The 21,866-nt window shown below is 38.9% G+C and overlaps 1 protein-coding gene across 7 annotated transcripts in view; it reads right to left on the reverse strand.

Moving 5' to 3' along the window:
• Window positions 1-569: 569 nt before the first annotated feature.
• Window positions 570-21,866, reverse strand: part of LOC129240464 (cationic amino acid transporter 3) — a 70,313-nt gene continuing 49,016 nt past the window's right edge. For all 7 annotated transcript variants that reach the window (XM_054876280.1, XM_054876274.1, XM_054876276.1 and 4 more), the window contains exons 2-6: window positions 7,240-7,710; window positions 6,908-7,168; window positions 6,546-6,820; window positions 4,149-4,386; window positions 570-3,415 (exon numbers count right to left, since the gene is read on the reverse strand). In XM_054876280.1, coding sequence (XP_054732255.1) covers window positions 2,748-3,415; window positions 4,149-4,386; window positions 6,546-6,820; window positions 6,908-7,168; window positions 7,240-7,594 — 1,797 coding nt within the window. In that variant the 5' untranslated portion in view covers window positions 7,595-7,710 and the 3' untranslated portion in view covers window positions 570-2,747. The remainder of the gene's footprint in view (window positions 3,416-4,148; window positions 4,387-6,545; window positions 6,821-6,907; window positions 7,169-7,239; window positions 7,711-21,866) is intronic.

A 21,866-nucleotide genomic window follows, 5' to 3' on the forward strand; every position in this document is an offset into this window, starting at 1 on the left:
CGACCAAAAAATACTTGGGAACTAGCAGATACCGACACATCACGGGACGGTGCGAAAACAACAGCACAGAACCTCTGAGTGAACAAGGAAAAAAAAAAAAAAAAATGTAGACTTAAGGCCTTCACTGTATATTAAAACAGAGATATAAAAAACTAACAAAATGTATGCCAACACGCTTAATAGCCACTCGAATGCTTTAGCTATAAATCTAATACATAAATAAAAGTCAAACTTCTCTTCCACTTGAGTGGCGCGATAACCACTTACTCGCCACGTAAAAATCCTTCCCCAATGAAAGCGACAACGAAGCCTAATAGTCAAACTACTGGAAGATTAGAACAATGTCATAAATTAGATTTGCCAGATAAAGAATTGTAAAGTACCTAAAACAAAATGGTGTATGCTGGTTAATCTCACGCAGCCCAAGCACTCCCATTACGTGCATAGCTTAAGTCATACCAAATATTCACAAGATTCGCTTATTGTCGTAAAGATAAATTGCAAATAAAAGTAGCAATAAAACGCAAACAAATGTTATATTTTGATAAGCAAATATAAAAGATTGGTAATTATTTTAAAAATTGATATTTTATTACGCACTAAACTATTTGAAAATAAGTTACATTTTAAATTTAAGAACTGCTTCCTATTTTTTATAATTTTAATTTATATTTTTTCATATTTTTTTTTAAATTTACATATTTTTATTTATCTTATTGACATTTTCTTTTTATTAGAACGACTTAACTTATTTGTGACAAGTAGTTAAACAACTATAATTACCTACAGTATGTATGTATGTATGTACAATATCACAAAAGGTCGGCTGAACGATTAGTTCTGTTTGTTTTATTTAGAAGAGAATGTTACAGTTTAAAATATAAATTAAAAACAAGTTGTAAAATGAAAAACAATGTTGCACAAAGGACTGGGCGCATAAAAGCAACGGTATTGCTTGCAGCATTTGTTTTTTGTTGTTGGTTTTTTTTTTTTGACATTTCAAATTTAAAACAATTTACTTTAGTTCGAAATGCAGCTAAAAATACTAGTAAATACTTAAAAAAACTTTGTATGGAGAACTGAGTTCGAGTACTCAATGTAATAGGCAGACGACAGAGGCGTTAATCGGGTTTATCGGCGCAGTTGATGCTGATTAAAATTGTTTTCCTTCATTTTGGAGTTACACGGAGTTTCGACCCAACGTACTCCGCATGGCGAATGGTAGTCACGCACCAAACCATTCGGCTACGACGGCAGCCGGCGCAGTTGATGCTGATTAAAATTGTAGTGTGAAAGACGGTTGTTGCGCGGATTAGTGAAGAGCTGATTTGCTTATTGGATAAGATAGATAGATAATACGGGTACTAGCAGCGCTGATGCTAAGAAAAAATTATTTATTTAGAAAGAAATCCTGAATTGCAATTTCGCAAACTGCGCCGAAATATCAAAATAATTAATGCGATTTCGAAAGTATTAATGCAAACTAGCATTGCAACCAGTCTCCCTTGTTCTTCGTTTTAAAATTATTTGATTATTTTTCATTCACAGCAGATATTAGTTGTCGTTCGTTTCGGCAATGTTGCCATCGAAAATTCCCCTAATCCGCTTAAATTTTGAGAAGTAAGTCTACTTGACAGTCCGCATTAGTTGCACTTCATTACTGAGATAATTCCGATTTAAGTCGTTAATCGCGATTAAAGCCACTGACGTTCGCGTAAGCGGAACGACTCGGGAGTGCCGCTCCAGTATAATTTCCCGTTCATGTATGGGAAATGTTTTTGCTGCTACAACCACTACAACAACATGCCACCGTCTGTCTAAGCTATTAGTGTGCAGCAAATAAGGTTTAGCTTTTATGCGCAATCTATTCATCTCTCTCGCACGTTTGTAGCTTCAATTGAATTTAAAAAACAAAATATTTCTTAAGCGTAAATAGCAAGTAAAATTGTAGAAAAAGTATTAAAACATAAAAGTTAAAAAATATTACAAGCACAGTTTGGACAAATTTTATAAATACAGAAAAAAAGCAAATATGTAAGAAAGTAAAATAATAATTTTTTTTTTTTGTTTTTTTTGCGCACAGTGTAAAATTGCGGACGAATGAAATTGTTATTAATAAATACCTCACATTTAGTTTAAGTTGAAGATTTGGCAACCAGAATTACAGACATTTTTCATATATCACAACTAGGCTTGGAAATATTGCTTTCTGTTTTTGTATTGAAATGAATCCGGTTTCAAAGTAATTATTGTCATTTTTCACTCTAAGGAACGTTCCATTAAATTATTGAGTACGGCTTCTTAAATAGAATTCAAGGCATCAACTGATTTGCAAGTATCTACAAACCACAGAGTTTAGTCCACTATACTTTAGTTGGCATTCTTCAACTTAAATGCCCAAATTTGGAGCTTACGATGCCATGCATGCCATGGAGCCGATGGCAACCGATCTTGCAGTAGCACACACGCAACTGCATACAATTAACTTGCTTTATACTTATGTACTCGTATATATGTACTATATGTACGGAAGACATTTTCATAAAAAATGTAGCTGCATATTGTTTACTTATACAATTCACACTATCTACTATTAGTTTGGGCAAAAGAAATCCCTTATTTTCTCGATAGATGGCTGCAGTGGTCGATACCTCGTAAAGTATCGGTGAAAGAATTTAAAGTTTATGTTTATTACAGTAAAATAATGCATTTTTTCTTTTTCCCCAAACTAATATTTCTACTCAATTTTATTGCTTTTCCGCAACCCTTTCAACACCGTTTTCCACCTTCCAATCCGGCTCGAATGCCTGATTTGTGTGTTGCATGCTCAACGCTGCATCAGCGTGATTCCGATTGCGGGTGACCTGTGTGGAGTGGTGTAGACCGTAGGTGAAGTAAATCACATAGCCAATGCACACCCATATCAGGAAACGTATCCAGGTTTGGTAGTCCAGCTGGAACATTAGGTAAATATTCACAAACACACTAAGGCAGGGTATGAACGGCACGAACGGCACTTTGAATGTTAAATCAATACGAGAGATCGGTTGCATGCCAATGATGATCGCAATCAATATGAGTACCACTGCAAGTATGCTCAACGTCACTGTGCCAGCAGTAGACTTTATGCTATACACAGACTCCACCGTGTCCCAAACGATGCAAATCAAAGCAAACAGTACAACGGCAATTTTTGTAATGCGTGAGGTAAGCAAATTTGGTTCCCGATAGGAATTGCCATTGTAGAATTGGCGTATAACTGTTGGGCAGCTTATGGAAACCGTCTTCATATCCATATCGCCATCCTGATAACGCAGCACCAGCACACAAATCGCCACAATTGTATAGGCCAGAAGTGTACCAATGGACATCATATCAATCAATTGGTCCAAATCGAAGAGGAGCGCCATTAGAGCTGGAGAAAACCAAAAGAAAAATTATGGAATTGTTATGAAATATTTAAAAAGTTAGTGCTGTTAGGTGACATAAACGATGTCAGAGGAGTTATTGTAAAATAAATAAATAAATAAATGGCGCGTACACTTCTGTTAGGTGTTTGACTTGGTAATATTGTGATTTGTGAGATTAAAACTAAACAAACTATTCGTTAGTGCCGTGTGAACATTTGAGTTCATTGCAGCTATAAAATACAAGGCAGCAAGCGACAGAAGATGACTTCCAGCAATGTTTCGCATAACAGCAAATTTGCTTAGAGCCTTGTAAAGTTAGAGAAGGTCTATGATTGAAAGTAATAATAAGTGAATAGGAATGAAATAATAAAAAAAATATATATAAAAAAAAATTTTAAAAAATATAAAAAACTAAAAAAAAATTAAAAAAACATTAAAAAAATAAAATAAAAAATAAATAAAATAAAAATATTTTACAGCGTCAATCTCGTCATTTAATAGCCACACCTCCTCTTCCTTAAAACTTACACTTAGATCTAGAGTGGCTTCTAGATCAATCTGGTGAAAACTAAAAGGAGGCTTAGAAACGGTGTTATATGCAAAAGTAATTTTTTATAATTACAAAAAATAAAACAAATTCCCAACTCAGTTTTCTGTCATAGTCCAAGTCCGCATTAAAAATAGATGTACTATAATTAACGAGTATTTTGATTTTATTTTTTAGGCTCAAAAACTTACCAGCAAAACATCCAGAAACTATGGTTGCCATTAGTGGTGTTTGAGTGTAGTTGTGTACTTTTGACAATTTCTTGAAAAGGATGCCGTCATTTCCCATCGCATATAGGATACGTGGCATAGGGAACATAGCACCCAGTAAACTGGTGGTTAATGCAAAGACTGCACCAATGGTGACAATCCATTTGATAGAGTACCAGCCAATATCATCGAAGGCTTTGGGGAATGGAGCATTTCTATCCTGCAAAAAGCAGATACAAATTATTAGTTCAAAATAGGGTTCTGAAGTGGTTAATGGTTTTATAATATACAATAAACATTTTTTGAGTAGTTTTGTAATTTTCGCTTTCGCTTTTGTAATTCCTAGCAGTGTTCGCACGTTTAACTCTACTAATACGTCAAAATATATTTAATTAATTTTTACATTTACATTTATTCAAGGTAAATTCCAACAACAATATTTTGTACGTTTGATTGTCAAAGAAAAATATTGGCAAAGTTGAAAACAAAGAATGAATTCGCCTTGTTTCACTCTGGGCTGACAGCCACATCGACACGAGGAAAGAAAAAAAATCAGCTGATTTACCGATACCACCTTTAATAGATTCGCCTTGCATTTATTTTAGGCAGCACTGGATGACATGAATTTTTATGCCGAACTGTCAATATTTTTTCGCCCAGTAGTTCAATCGCCGAATGATTCAATTCAATTATGTGAAGTATGTAAATCTGGAAATAATCTGGGGGTTACCGTATCTGAACCCTGGTCTCAGAAGCACTTAGACTTATTCATGTATTGGGAAGAAAGCGCAAGACGAAAATACCTTCCGAAGAGATTCCCATCAAACCAGGCATTCGTACGTTAAAACTGGCAGAACCACTACGGTATATATCCAGATAACAACCTGTGGCTTGAGTCCCCATTTTTTGCCGAACATAGATTTTCAGGAGTAGAAAGCAATGCTGGTCTTCTTTATCCGATTTTCAATGTGTAGCTTCCAATGGAGTTTGGAGTCAAAAATCAAGACACTGAACTTCCGATGAAGGAGGGAGAACGTGGTTATTTAATCCGAGAAGTCTAAAGTGTGGAGGTTTACATTTTTTGGTAAATCGCATCAGCTTCGTTTTGTTAGAGTTCACTCTGAGGCCACAATTGACAGCCCAGAGATTGATTACAGTCAAAGACCTTTCCACGATTTCAGCCATGACTTCTCATCGCCTTTCACGTTATGTCCATCGCTGCTCAAAGGACAATCAAATTAAAGGTACAGACCTCTCTATTCGCAAACTGGAGTTTGAGTGTCGTATCAGGACAATCTTTCCAAGTAGGGAGGATGCACCGATGCCAATTTATCTATTTTCTTTCAACTTTTCGTTCTACAGGCATGGAAGATATTAAAATTTTTCCGATAGTCAAGCTAACGGCATTGACTGCAGCCTTCAGCGAATAAATGGTATTATGAGTCTGTTTACTGGCTTCACGCTCAACTACTTCCCATACGCAGTAATCCACGTGATTAAAACTTGGGGAGTTAGACAGCTATATGTTCGATGTTATGCGGTCATTGAAATTTTCAGTCATCCAACCTTGTACCGCTATCGCTTTGAGTGAAAGAGCAGAGTCTTGCTGAAAAATGTATTGGCTGTAAGCGCAAACACTATCAATTCAGTGTTTCACTACTGTCTCTAGAACTTCGATATATGCAGCAGAATTCACGCGAAATCTTTAAGTAAAGAAATGTGTAGCTGGAAGTTTTGTGTGCATGACAACAAGAACCTCTACAGGAGGAGCATAGCCATCTGTCATTTCTGCGTTTGGTCTTGGTCAAACAATTTTTTTTTTGGCAGAAGAAAACTATAACATCTCCGGCGCTTCAGGGTGTTTAATTTTGCTTAGAAAAGGTTTTGAGCGCATAACTCGCTTTTCTCGTGTTTGCTCCGACTTAAACTGTCTTCAGCGCATAACGTAAGATTCATACCAAAAAACTTTATGACGAAATTGACGATTAAGACCCTCAGAAACATTAAGCTTTCTCGCAAGGGCCCTCATTGATTTTGAAGGGCTCTCATCAATGATCGCTTGCATTTGTTGAATAAATTCTGAAGGTCGGCCAGTGTCAGAACGCCCCTCGTGCTTTTTGCGTTTTGCAACAGATTTTGCACGGCCGCCTGACGCTTCTAATTCAAGGCGAACCTTATAAACGAATGCATGGCCTTACTTAAGAAAATTAGAGATTTCTACATCGATAACTGCATGTCTCTTCATTTCTTGAGTTAAGTTGTAGCCCTCCATGTCATACGACGTTTACTAGATTTTGATTTTAAGCCTTGCCTGCGCAACTACAATTTTTATATACATTTTTTAATATTAAATATAACACAAATGCGTTTAAAACTTACCAGCTCAAAATAAGGCACCATCATCGTAAGTACCGTTGAAATGCCGAAGTAAGACAAAAATATGATAATTAGCGAAATAACGATCGCGAGCGGAATATTACGTTTCGGATTAATTGCCTCCTCTCCAGTAGTGGCAATGCAATCGAAGCCTACAAATCCAAAGAAACATTTTGCTGCTCCAGCCAATACACCACTAATACCAAATGGCATAAACCCGCCATTACCAAAACCATCGGGCACCTGATCTTTTGATATGGTCCAATTAGCGGGATTAGCTGAAAAAAAAAATTGTTTTTAATAAAAATATTTTATTTAATTCTTATGAACAATGTACTCAATATGATTTGCAAATATTTACTTACCATTTAAAGCACCAGCAACTAGAACTATGCCAATAGTGAGCAAATTTACTGCTGTGAAAATATTATTCAAAAAGCTGGACTCCTTGACACCGAAGGATAGCAGCGCCGCCAGCAGCAGTATCACACCGCAAGCTAAAAAATCTGGATAATTTGCCAAGAAGCTCACTTTGATGGGCATTGCTTCTTCCAGCGCAGCTGACATAGAATTGTCGATCAGTGCGTCAAAGTATCCGCTCAAGCCACGTGCGACACCGGCTGTGCCTACAATCATGAAAGTTTTTGCATAGATGAGTGGATTATAATGGCATACACGACGCGATTTCTGCACTCACCAATGACATACTCCAATATTAGATTCCAGCCTATTGTGAAGGCTACAAATTCGCCAATTGTTACGTAACTGTACACATACGCAGAGCCTGCTTTAGGCACACGTGCTGCAAATTCCGCGTAACAAATACCAGCAAAAGCAGAGGCAACGGCAGCTATGAGGAAGGATATCGTCACGGCGGGGCCAGCGAGACTATATGCAACTGACCCGGCCAACACGTATACGCCCAAACCAAGCGTGCTGCCTACACCGAGCGCTGTGAGATCGAAGATATTGAGCACGCGTGCCAATTTCGAATCGTTTTCCACGACATCATCCGTTTTTCGTCGAGTAAGAGCGGCCCACAATTTTGACATTTTTGCACTCTATTTGTATGTATGTATGAGCGGTGTGCTGTTTGTTAGTATTTTTGTTGTCTTTTTTTATAGTGGGCAAGTTTTTTATTTGCGATATTACCAGGCTGGAATGCTTGCTGAAACGAAGAAAATAGGCAATCAATATAAATTGCGAAATTTTGAAATTTTGAAAATCGAAGAGCCATATTTAAAAAGGACTTAATTTTACTTTTCGAAATTTTTCTATTTACTTTAACAAAAACCACATTTTAAAATTTATGAAAAAAAACTTTAACAAAAGCATAAGGTTAATCCCTCTTTTCACCCCCATCCCTTGTTGAGGAAAATGTCCAAAGCACGCATCAGAGAGACGTACACTCAGCCCAGTCCAGCACCATTCTGGGTTTATAGAAAGAACTGGCGCTGGATGAGATATTCTGAGGAGGAGAGGGCACAACAGATCTTAAGACCGAAGTCCCAATATTGGTCTATATATCTATCCACCTAAAAGCTGGTATCACCGTCACTTCAGAAATACGACAGCTCAATATTGAGGGAATACAAAATAGCGACGATTGTATTGAGAAAATTAGTAACGTGAGTGTAGAGGAGATCTCCTACTAAGTAGAGAATGTCAAAATAGCGATGATTTGGAAACAAATATGTATAGTAGGGTTAGGTTCATACCTAGGCGAATCTATTAAAGGTAGCATCGGTAAATCAGCTGATTTGTTTTTTTTTTTCTTTCTTCGTGGCCATGCCAGAATAAAACGAGGCGAATTCATTCTTTGTTTTCTACTTTGCCATTACTTTGCTTTGACAATCAAATGTACAAAACTTGTTGTTGGTCAAATGAACCAGCTTTAATGAATGCGTATTGGTTAATACTATAAACAAGTAAGATAATAGAAAGGAGAACAGAAAGCAAAGCAGGTGCTTGTAAACAGAAAAGAAAATGTAAGCAAAGCGCTAAAATTACATCACTGATTCCTGGCTCTGTTGATCGAGTAGCGGTGCGCAAAATGTGCCAACTTCTGTATTCTCTCATCCATTGAAATTCTTAAAGCATTGTGTTGTTTACTATTTACAGCCAAGAGTCATCAATTACAATATTACGGCATCTCTGAGAGTATTTTTGGATGGGACCCAACAATTAAATGAAAAAAAGAGCGGCGTTGCAAGGGAAATTCCGTCATGAATAACAATAAAAATGAAACACTATACAAAAATAAAGTGAATACAAATATTCGATTATTACGTCCGCGAATCAGCTGATTCTTCAAATTGACTAGGAATAGGATAACTGTTCGCGGATGTTGCCACCTTCTTTTTTCTCTCTACTGTGATTTACACTCGTCATGGTAAGTCGAGTAAATTTGATATCAAATTTCGAATTTGAGGTAGGAGAGAGTATGGCGGAGAAAATTCAGAAGTTGTGGCCAACATCAGACCGTTCACCGACTCTCAGCGATTTTGAAGGAATCAGCTGATTTGTTGACGTAACAGGTGCTAAGGCGGCTCTTTGTTCACATACACAAAACTGAGATTGAGTTGGTGATATAAAAAAAATCAACGCAGCTATTGCTCATGTTGATTCGCTGCCGTGTGAAGATAGATGACTAGATGCGAAACTCTCTCATTTAATGTGAGAGCACGCCCAGGAACTCGTTTGAGTAGTTGGCAACACTGCCAGTCGTTGGGCTGATGAATTGCTGATATACGAAATGGCGGGTTAACAGTAATAAAGCGCGAAAAATAACTCACGAAAATAGATTGCTTTTACGTAAATGCCCCGAAATACATATTTTGCAAGAATTTAGAAGAAGTTAAACGTTTAAGCGCGCATCAACTTCCGCCCTTTCAACAGCAAAAATTAAAGAAAGGACAAATGTTGCCACCCGAAAATCTACAATTCGAAGGGCTATTCTAAAAGCGCCACATATGAAGCATAAAAAATTACAAAAATAAACCTTTGAATAAATTTCGCAAAAGAACGTAGCCACATTTTGCAAGGGATCACGTGGCTTGGAGTTCTGTTACAAACAACGATCCCGGTGAATGGAAAAAGGAGTATTTAGTGACGAAAAGAAGTTCAATGTGGATGAGTACAATTATTATTTTCATGACTTAAGAAAGGAGGAAAGTCACTTGAGTCGACATCACAGCCGTGAAGGTGGGGTTATGGTATGAGTGGTGCTCCTCGTAGTATGGCGTGTTCGAATTGAAAATTAGAGACTACAAAATGACGGGAAGAAGCTTTAAAGCTCTGTTAGAATCATCTTTTCCCGAGATTCGCGAAACGTTTGAACCTTTGGATTAGATCTTTTAACAGGATAATTCATCTGTACACACTTCAAGTGAGGTAAAAACTTCGATTGCGTCCCGAAACGTTGAAACTTTAGTCTGGTGACCATATTGCCCAGATCTTAACATTATTGCAAATTGATGGGTATGGCTTGCTCGTAAGCTTTTTGAGAATTGGCAATAATTTGAAGATAAAAATGCTTTAATTCGAATCCATTCATCAACGTATTTTCAAAGTAATTTACAAACAAAGTGGCAGAATTCGGCTGCCGAATCACCCAAGTGACGTAACAGCCAAAGTTCCCCTCACAATTTTCTTTTTCACCATAGTTAAAGAGCACACCTTGTAAATCACCCAAGTGACGCGGCAACCGAAATTCCCCTCACAATTGTCTTTTTCCCATTGTTAAAGAGTAAACCTTGTAAATCGCTCAAATGCCGTGGCAGCCGAAGTTCTCCTCACAATTTTCTTTTTCACCATACTTAAAGAGCACACCTTGTAAACCACCCAAGGACCGTGACACCCGAAGTTCCCCTCACAATTTTTTCACCATAATTAAAAGCAAGCATTGTAAATCTGTCATCCTTGTCAAATACGATTGCTTTAGGCAACATTTTGCTCCATAGAAATTACTGCCTCTAATCAAGTGAAACGGACTGTGTCCACAGACCTAAAGATCGCTTACATGAATGGATGGAGAATAAATATGCGCTCGCTGTATCAGTCACAATTATAAAATCATATGGGACAACTTCAAAAAACCACTTCAGCTCTCACAGTTCGCAATAAAATCGATCATATTGTGAATGCCGGAAGGTGTACTTCTACTCTGATCATTATCTCCGGGGGACCAATAATACATATAAGTACAGGTTTTTAGGTATTTTTTATTAAGGCTAATGGGGAAATTTCAGATTTCTGTTAGTAGCGAGAGTATATTGACAGATACTCATGTACATATATGCATACATATATATACATACATACATACATGCATCACGGAGGTCGCGCTCCCTTGGGATCGGGCGACTAAGCTGGGCTCTAAGCTACCGTGGGGGTCGGCAGGTTGCGGATAGCCGGACGGCCTGTAGTAGCAGGTTAGTTGCGAATAAGTTCTAACAAATAAGCAGCCCCCGACAATGAGCGGCAGAAACGGAGGAAGCGGTCTAAAAGCTAGCAAATCCGAAGAGGTTCCTGTGACAAAGGCGAAACGACACCGCCTTTAATAAAATAAGTGTCCCCCTCATCATGCAAAGGCATGGTGAAAAATACAAAAATCCAGAAGCGACTGACTCATATTGGGCGGCTCCCTGGTCAGCGTCTGTCCTCCATGTTAGGGGCGGCTGTTAATTTAATACGATCTACATTAAGACCGCGCCCAGTAAGGTCTTAATCATGGAATACTGGAATACGTTAGGACATACCGCCACGAGCTGACGACTGTATTATTCTGTTTCCCTAGTAAGCGGAGTGATATCTAGCCGAAACGGCATTCAGGCTAATAATCCAGTTGCCCCCGCCCCGTTAAAATGATGGCAAGTCTCTAAGAACGCTCCATATCCTGTCGCCATTAAGTGTCGGCGTAGGTCTAGATGTAACATTCCTAGTTAACACTGATTCGGCTCTGAACTTAAGCTCTCATAAGGAGCTTTTGTCAACCCTCGCATGGCCTCCCTGCTCGCAAAGATAACCATGGAATCATTTACAAGTGACTACGCATCAGGATATGGATAACGACTTATGAGTTGGGGCCCAACAAATTAGAAATGTCTTCAAACCAAAACCAAAAACAAACCACGGAAGGAAGTGAAGTGGTAACAAAAATAACATCAGAGGTAACAACAACCATTGCAAACGGCAATACGCGGCAGCGGTGAATTGCTGAAAAACCCGTTCCAACGGAGGAAAGAACCAGGTCGGCATCACCGTGCATGCAGCACTTTGGCTTCACGAAAGCGATGACGGCCGAAGAAATATATCGAGCCATCGGCGATAAGGTCAAAGAACTAGCCGAAATGATGGAGCTTCCGAAGAGGAACATAAACCAGCCAATGCGAGATTTGGTCACGTACATAACGGACCTACACAAGAAACTGGAGGGATCTATCCTAACTCCGGAAAACCTGGCGATAAGAGGGGCGCATAGTGAACCATCTACTGTCAAAGATGGATGTACCCAAACTTCGCCTCTAATTAAGCGTATAGATTCTACGCCAAAAAGGGCTATCGACAACGCCGCTGCAAGGAAAAGTCCTGCAAAAAGAAACAAAAATAACCGCGTTGAAGCTTTGAGAACAGAGCATGTTGCAACCGAAAAATGGGAGATGGTTAAATCCAAGAAAACCCGGAAGGATTAACGCAAAATACACCCAAATCGGATGAAAAGACAGAAAGAAAGCGTTGGCAGCATATCATATGCGGAAATCCTGAAGCGGGTTAAGTCAGAGCCAAACCTAAAGGAGCTGAATAATGACATTCAAGGGGTCAAAAAAACTGCCAAAGGGGAGTTACTTTTGGTGCTGGCAAAACCATCTGACCCAAACACCCTGAAAATCCATAAAGCTGTTAAGGCGGCTTTAGGAGAAGCGGTAGAAGTCAGGGCTCTAACGGAGCTTCGGCAAGTGGAAATCCGAGACCTTGATGAAATCACCACAAAAGAAGAAGTACATGAGGTGATAACAAAACAGTTCAAGGAACTTGACGTACCTGCCTCAGCGATTCTGGGCCTACGAAAAGCATATGGAGGCACACAAACAGCGACACTAAGAGTAACGCCGGAGACCGCTACCAAGCTGCTTGAAGCAAACAAAATTCGAATAGGCCTTGTAATTTGTCGCATACGAGAGAAAATAGAACCAAAAAGATGCTTCAAATGTATGGAATATGGGCATGTGGCAGGAAGTTGCAAAAGCCCAGCTGACTACACTAGCGTCTGCTTTAAATGCGGCAACAAAGATCATCAGGCCAAAAATTGCACACAAGCAGCAAACTGCATAATATGCAAGAAGAAAAATGTAAGTGACACAGGGCATGCGATGACCAGCAGTTAGTGCCCAGAATATCAGAGAGCTCTGAAAGAAATACGACAGAAATGAAGATCTTACAACTTAACCTTAACCACTGCGAAAGCGCGCAAGACCTACTCACGCAGTCTATACGGGAACACAAAATAGACGTTGCTGTACTCAGTGAACCCTATAAACACCTAGAAGGCAATGGCTGGGCCTCTGATATTACTGGCAAGTCGTCAATCTGGAACTGTGGGACAAATAGCTCCCGACTTATGAGCGTGAAGGCAGCTCGCGGATTTGTACGAGCGCGTATTGGGGAAACATACGTCTATAGCTGCTACCTACCGCCCAGCTTAACTCTGACTGAAGCTACCAGTATCCTAGAGAATCTCGCCCTGTGGTCGAATCTAGACCTGTGGTCGTAGCTGGTGATTTTAACGCTTGGGCTGTGCACTGGGGATGCCCGCGAACAAGTCCAAGAGGTCAAGTCCTCTTGGAAACTTTCGCCATGTTAGACATAGTCCTTATGAACACAGGGAACCAGCAGACATCCCAAAAGGCAGGAACGGGATCGATAATAGACCTTACCTTCATGAGTCCCAACCTTGCTCGCTCGACGAAATGGTTTGTTAGCCAGCATTATACCCGGAGTGACCATCTCGCGATAATCTGCGAAATAAAGAAACATGACGAATCAAAGGTGCCATATACATACGACGCGAGATACAGGGTCGACTCAATGGAGGCTGAAGTAATCGAAGTCATGCTGGCAGATGTAACACTCACTGATGATGCAACTGAGAAGGCTACACAAACTATGAAGCACCTAACAAAAGCATGCGACGCAGCCATGTCTAAAACAAGGCCTAACAGACATAATAGTGAACCCGTTTACTGGTGGACAGCGGAGATTGCGGAATTGCGTAGCGAGTGCAACAGAGCAAGGCGAGTTTATCAACGTTCTAGGGGCACGCAAAGTTTCCAAGGGAATCAGCTTTAGTATAAGCAAAAAAGGAAGGCCCTAAAAAAGGCAATTAAAGGGAGTAAACGACAATGTTTCCTCCAGCTATGTGACGAAGTCGATAGTAACCCTTGGGGACTCGGGTATAGGCTAGTCATGAAAAAACTAAAAGTTTTCAAGCCACTCCCAACAACGTGCCCGGCCACACTGCGTAATGTAGTTGAAACATTGTTCCCAGCACAAGATGCTCTCCGAGCCTATGATTTGGAAAAATGTTGTGAGGGAGACCAAAATATGCAGTTGGCAGACAAAGATGAGCTCCTGATGATCACTAAACGGATCAAAAACAATAAAGCTCCTGGCCCAGACGGAGTCCCCAACGAGGCACTAAAAGTGGCAATTCGAAGCCATACCGACATTTTTGTAGATCTCTACAATACATGTCTAAAAGAAGGCACATTTCCAACTCAGTGGAAGTTACAGAAACTGGTGCTGATTCCAAAAGGATCTAAACCAACGGAAGATCCTGCAGGCTACCGCCCCCTTTGCATGCTCGACACCGCAGGTAAAATTCTAGAACGGTTGATCGCTAATCGTCTGGAGGCTGCCATTGATGACGCAGGCGGTCTATCATCCTCGCAATTCGGATTCCGCAAGGCTCGCTCAACCACAGATGCTGTAGTTGCGGTTAAAAGCATTGCGCAGAAGGCAATCGAAGGAACTCGGTGGTTATACGGTAGCAAGGAATACTGCCTAATGGCAACGCTAGACGTAAAGAATGCCTTCAACACCGCGGACTGGAACCAGATTCTGATGGCGCTTGATTGCTTCCAGGTTCCAACGTATATACGAAAGATTATACTCAGCTATTTCACTGACAGAACCCTCCGCTATAATACCGATGCGGGTGTTAGGGAATATAAAATAACTGGCGGAGTTCCACAAGGCTCAGTCCTAGGCCCCTTGCTGTGGAATATTATGTATGACGGAGTCTTACGTCTCAGTTTACCCACAGGGTCCAAAATTATAGGGTTTGCTGACGATATCGCGGTTGTGGTCGTAGCTAAAGTACTACAGCAAGCAGAAGCAACCTACAACCAGGCTGTCGGCGTGGTAAAAGAATGGCTGCGCAAGAATGGTCTAACTCTTGCGGATCATAAGACGGAAGCAGTGCTTATTAGCAGCAGGAAGAAGGTGGAGTCGGCAAATATAATGGTGGGCGAAAATACCATAGGATCGAAACCGTTCATTAAATACCTGGGCGTATTAATCGACCATTGGCTGAACTTCAGAGATCACCTATCATACGCAAGCAGCAAAGCGGCAGAGGCAGTAACAACACTGACGCGCATAATGATGAACACTAGAGGCCCTAGGCAAAACCGTAGGAGACTACTTAATACTGTGGTCTCATCGATTTTGCTGTATGCAGCTCCAGCATGGGCGGAAGCAACTAATTGCAGCTCATATGTGAGTTGTATGAAATCAGTGTATCGACTGAGTGCCCTCAGAGTGTGCTGCGCGTTTCGAACGGTATCAGAAGACACCATTATGGTTATTGCAGGACTACTCCCAATAAATTCAATGGCAAAAGAGTACGCTGAAGTTTACCAAAACAAAGCTACTTCAGAACGACAGACAATACGCAAGGAAGCAAGAGAGCGTAGCTTGCGTTCATGGCAGGGAAGTTGGAGTTCGTCCCTGAACGGACGCTGGACGTACCGTCTGATTCCCTTAATAGCCAAATGGGTTAGCCGTAAGCATGGACAGTTAGACTATCATCTGACCCAAATACTGGCGGGACATGGGTGTTTTAAATCCTATCTATATAGGTTTAAGCACGAAGACGACCCGTACTGTTCTCATTGTGCACCAGCTGTAGAAGACGCAGAACATGTTTTCTTTGTCTGTCCGCGATTTGTGTTCGAAAGGGAGGAATTAAGCACTAGGGTGGGGAAGCCAATTTCGGCTGATAACCTAGTCGATATTATGTTAGAGGCAGAAGAACACTGGTCCGCTGTATGTAATATGGCAAAAATAGTAATCTCCAAACTGCGTCGCGCTGAACAACAGCGCAGATCCTCATGAAGAGGCAATAGGCCGTTCCCCTTCCCGTCAAGTGATACTTGACGGTTGACGTCGCTGAACAACACAGCGCAAATTTTCAAGAATTGGCAATAGGCCGCTCCCCCTCCCGCGAAGTCATGCCTAACGGTTGTCCCGCGGTGGGAGGGAAACGGAGCTGGGGTGGGTTTTTAGTGGGTGAGTCGAAAGGCAAGTCCCACACTTTTCGGCTTTCAATGCTTTGTGCCACCTCCATAAAAAAAAAAAAAAAAAAAAAAAAAAAAACATACATGCATATATACACATCTTATCGATTAGTTATTGTCAAGAATGCAATTACTTTGTGCGTTATTTTTTTCCAATACTTCAGGTAGATTTCAAAATATACGAGTACGAATTAAATGGTGGTTTTATATGAAAAACAATCGTACTTGTGCAATGTAAGGTAAGTTAAATGTACATACATACAAATACAGGTACTACCACTACATTGACGTCTGTTTAAAAAGTTTATTGTTTATTTATCTTTTTTTTTTATTCTAAAACAACTTTTTCGCATTAGTCAAGATAATCGTGCTACAGACGGTTGAAATCACATAAGCGTAGACTTCTGAGCACACACACACACAAATCTATATACGGCAAACGAAGCACATTTGTTGCTATACGGATAAAATCTGTATATAGACATTAAAGAATGGCAATTAAGATAAATTTACTTGCATTTATACTTATTCAAGTCTTTGAACCTCCGCTTAAAGCTATGTTATAAAAAAAGTATGAATCTATTTTAAAACAAAAACACATATTGCACATACAGACATATCGCACTTGTTACGTTAAAGCGTAACAACTCAAAATCTGAACATTTTCAGTAGAGACGAAAAACTGTTTCCGTAAATATTAATAATATAGGTATTACAAAGAAAAAAATATGTAATTGCACGAAAATATCATTAAAAACAATATAACGGTTGTTTCGTTCTTATTTGTTTAGTAGTTGCGCTAAAATAACATATTTTTGAGTTGTTACTCTTTTCCTTTTCTTTTTGAGTTGTTACGCTTTAACGTAACAAGTGCGATATGTATACATATTTGTATGTATATAAGTATGATCACATTATCATTCTCGCACTTATGAATTCGAAAACCGATAAGGTTTTGCATCCAAAAAATTATTTTTATGAACATTCTTTTGTGCTCGACAAACACTTCAACAACGCTTGACTTGCGAATCTAACGCTTATTTGCACAGCACAAAAGACATTTGCATAGGCAAAAATGTCTGCTAGAGAACTACATACTTTAATAAGGGTAAAGCACCCGGATGTACTCGTATGTACATACATATTTAAAACTTATACCAATGCCGGTTTACCGATGCTTGGCGCAGATGAAATTATTTAAGGGGTTACATACGTCAAGAATTTTCAAAAAATCGATGTTTTTTTACAGATTATTATTCTTTATAGTTTGAGGCGTATTTCTGTGAAAGTCGATTGTAAAAATTCCCCAAACATACAAAGTTATGGGAGACAATGTAACTGCCCGACGAGAGTTTGATGCGCACAGGTAGCTATCCTTTGTTTGAGGCAGCTGGACGTTACTTGAGGAGCCTTTTAGCCTGTCGCTTCTTTTGTTATTCTAAAGTATGTATCGGGACATCTATAAAACATTATCAGAATATGTGTAGGGTCTATATGCTAAAGTTTATGAAACTAAAGAGAACAGTTGTGTGTGTTATTTGCCTCGAGCGAAGTGCAGTTTCTAATATTTTTTGATGCGGTTTTTTAAATATTCGAAAGTGTTTTCTCTATAGATTTGATTTTTGATGTTTTTATTAAAAAATTGTATAAACATAATTAAAGCGTGACATTTATGACGTAAAACGCACACTTTTTTTAAAATGCCGTAAATTGCAAAATTTTTCGAAATTCAAAAATCCGGCTCAACAGACTATAACTACAATTTTTTTTTACTTTTTACAGATCCATCAACATTTCAAGGAGAAAGGATGCAGACGGTGGAGCAACTTTTTTTTATTGTACTTTGGGTCGCGTGATTTTTTATATACTAATTATTGTAAGAAAAATTAAAATCATTTGTTTATAAAGGTTAAGTACTAATAAACAATGTATAACATTTTTTCATATTTATTTCTATTGCCATCCCCTCAAAAATAGTTTCTCCTTTAGCGCTGCTGGACGTATGTAACCCCTTAAGTATAAATGGAATTACTTAAGTGTAAAGGTAGATATTTAAGTTTAGATATGTCTGTGTGGTTCTAATGAAATTCACAGATGTAACGATTGCATATTTTATCAATTTGTGCTGCATGCCTTTTTATAGAATTTAATATTCCAACTTGGTTCTAGAAAACTTAACAAATTTGCATAATTTGATAATTGGAATACTACTCAGTGACGTCATTAAAAGTATCACAAAATATCTAATTTTTTTCTTAAGGAATATAGCTCATATTTTTCGCAAAGGTCAGACACAAATATGAAAAACTGCTACACATCAAAAATGTCGAATAATGTCTCGCAAAAGAGGCATTCGACATAATTAAATAACCAAAGCGCCCTCGGTAGTCTAGCGTAAATGCACTAGCCAGCATCCCTCGCATTTTTCCAAATTTACTTTCTTTCCTTGTTTCTAAAAAAAAAAAACAAAAGAACTCTCATTCCTCATTCCTCAAACCCCAAAACTTATCCTTTCCATCCTTTACATCCTTACTCCCGCACAATAGTCAGCGCATTGGCGCCAGGGGAAGCGGGCGATCGCGATAATAACGCAGACACACCAAATTTAGCGAAGTCCTCAACCATCTGTACGATCCTTCTTGCAGAAAAATCTGAAACAAAGATGGCGCTCTAAGTAGTAGGCGTTGTTCCTAAGCAACGAAAGGTGGACATTCCTACTTTTTAGGACCGGTAGCGGCAGGCTAATCACCAATCCTGTCAGAAATCAAATAGATTAACGAAACCAACGCAAGAGGTCCTATGCTCCTGAGAGGACCACTCCTGTCAAGGGTATAAGAAGAGGGTATAGATATGTAGATACATAGCCATTGGAGGAAATATAATTTTTGTTTATACACTGGGAGAGACTGCACTAATTTCAATGGTTATTCTATTGCTAAAAAGTGGATATATAAGGTGGCCTCTACGGCCGCAAAACGTTTTCCTTTTCGTTACGGACGCAATTTTTCGAGTAGGTAGAAATCACAGAGAGCCATATCAGGCGAATACGGTGAGTAATTGGTGGTTAAAATACGATTTCTAGTCAAAAAATCAGTCACAAGAGTGGATCGATGAGATGGTGCATTATTCAATAAGCGCCAGCTTCCTCCTTCGCGGTGTTCTGGGCGAATTCGACGAATGCGATGCAACAAACGCTTCAAAACGCCAAGATAGAAAATTACATTGACGGTTTGGCCTGTTGGCATGAACTCCTTGTGGACAATTCCCTTGGATTCGTAAAAACAGATGGGCACTGACTTGATTTTTGACTTCTCCCATCGCGATTTTTTGGGTAGTGGCTCATTTGGGGTCTTCCACTCGGCATTTTGACGCTTAGTTTCAGGTTCATGTTGGAAACACCACGTTTCATCACCAGTTACAATGTTGTGAAGGAAGTTCTCGTTTTTTCTCGCCTCTTTAATGAGGTCTTTTGAATGTTGAATTCTGACCATTTTTTGGTCCTCAGTTAACTTGTGCAGTCCTCAACTTGAAACGTGCACAGACCTTTCGTAAGTCCAAATGATCAGTTAAAATGCCATAAATCGATGTTTTGGAGATATTCAACTCCAAATCCATGAATTTGGACCATGATTTCGGTTCATTTTTAATAAATTTTCGAACAATTTCGATGGAGATTTGGGTCGGCCCGAATGTTCATTGTCATTTATGCCCTCACCGCCATCTCTGAAACCAGTAAACCACCCATGAACGCTGGCACGAGATAGACAATCATCGCCATAAAATTTTTCATCAATTCAAATGTGTCGGTAAACGTTTTACCCATTTTAAAACAAAATTTGATAGTAGCTCTTTGTTCGAAACTCATTTTTGTGCAAATGACACAAAGATACTGACACTTTAGACGCAATAACTTCGCTTCCACTGAACCGAATCTCACCAGGTTTTCACTGGAAGTCAACTAGGGATGCAACTTCCAAGGCACTAACTCATTAAAAAGATGGCGCCATCAAAAACATTGAATGACGCCTGTCTGGTTTATTTTGAACTTCACCTTGTATATCATGCTTTGTTTTTATTAGTACTTTTTGATACTGAAAATTTTTGTTTAATAATCTTAATTTTTCAGATTTACAGCAGCACGTTAGTTTTTTTTTTGTATCTTTATTCACAAAACACATACACCCACAACGACTTTATTGTATTAAAAGTGCATGAAAAAAAATTTTTAATTAATTGGTTATAGAAAAGTGAAATATTTTATTATGCACTAACTATTTTGGAGCTATAACATTTTTTGTATTAAGCCATAAATATTTATTATGCTTGCTCAGCGCAAGACTTAAGTTGAGAAATATGCAAACAATGTCACTTTTTATAGCCATATCTACATATGTAAATATTTCAATATTTTTTCTTTTTTTGTTTTGGTTTCATGCATTCAATTACACCAGATCTAAAAACTTGTAGCGTAAGAAAAAATTGCTGCTAATAAAATAAAATAAAATAAATTTTTAATTGCTGCGCTGCATTTGTATTGACTAAAATGTTGGCCAGGTAAGCAATATAAGAATATTAACCAGTAAAGTGTGGCCAAAGCCAGCATCTGCGCCAATTTGTTGGAGATTTCTACACTTTTATGCCACCTCTGTGCTGTAGACGCATTTTTATGGGAGACTTTGCTTGCTACTCGAAGGTTTGCCCTTGCGCGCCGAGGGAAGAAACATTTTCTAACAATTTAATGAAAGGCATGAAAGCCCACAAGTGGGCATCGAACACACGCCCAGCGGTGGGTATGACGCGCACTAAGTAAAGTTGATAGCAACGACCGCCAAAGAATGAAACAGCTGCAAAAAAACAAAAAAAATCAAAACAAAAAAGCAACAAGTGCAATTAAATCAACCACAACAACGTCAATGAAACCAAATTAATTCACAAAGCTAACTATGTGATATATTTGACAAGTTGAAAAAAAAATTCCAGCTTTTTGTTTTGTTTTGATTACTACATTTGCTTAACTGAAAAAACACGTACACCGAATGCAACGCACGAAAAAAACAATGAAAAAATTATAACACAGCTGAAAAACACTTGAGCAGCTCAAGGCTGTTGACGCCGTCAGTAGTGTTGCCGTCCTTCTCCTACCAAAATTGGTATGAATTTTTCCACTTGGTTGATTATTAGATTTGTGAGAATTTAGCATATTTTGCCACCAAAATTTGTCTTTAATTACTCACGATTTTTGTCATCGATCACGAATGGGTTTTTGGACTAAATTAAAATGCGAGGTAGTTTTCTCTTTCAGCATTTGCTTGAGTGGGGATCCATAACTATGTGAATTTTATTAAGGGTAAGCAAAGTTATTCTTGCAGCGGATATCAGTTTGGTTTTATAAATCAAAGCACATTTTTTGAAACTACAGGGCCCGCCATCTATCGTTACGGATTTGAACTAGGTATTATTTGAAGAATGGTAACACTTAGCTGTCATCTGATTTGACAGAAAATTAGTTTTATTCTTCCGCTGAACGAAAATGGTTGTGTATACGCTCAAAGAACGCTGGGAAATATTGCGACATTACTTTGAAAATCATGGTAATGTTGCAGAATGTGTACGAAAATTACGTACGGCAATGGGAAGAAGAAAAGCACCGAATGAAGCGTATGTGCATTAATGAGCGAGGCGCAGCCGTAACCGTCAATGGAGCTGCGATTTGACACTGTTGGATTATTATCTTTGGAGTGCCGTC

The sequence above is a fragment of the Anastrepha obliqua genome, chromosome 3, assembly GCF_027943255.1.
Source record: "Anastrepha obliqua isolate idAnaObli1 chromosome 3, idAnaObli1_1.0, whole genome shotgun sequence".
NCBI lineage: Eukaryota > Metazoa > Arthropoda > Insecta > Diptera > Tephritidae > Anastrepha > Anastrepha obliqua.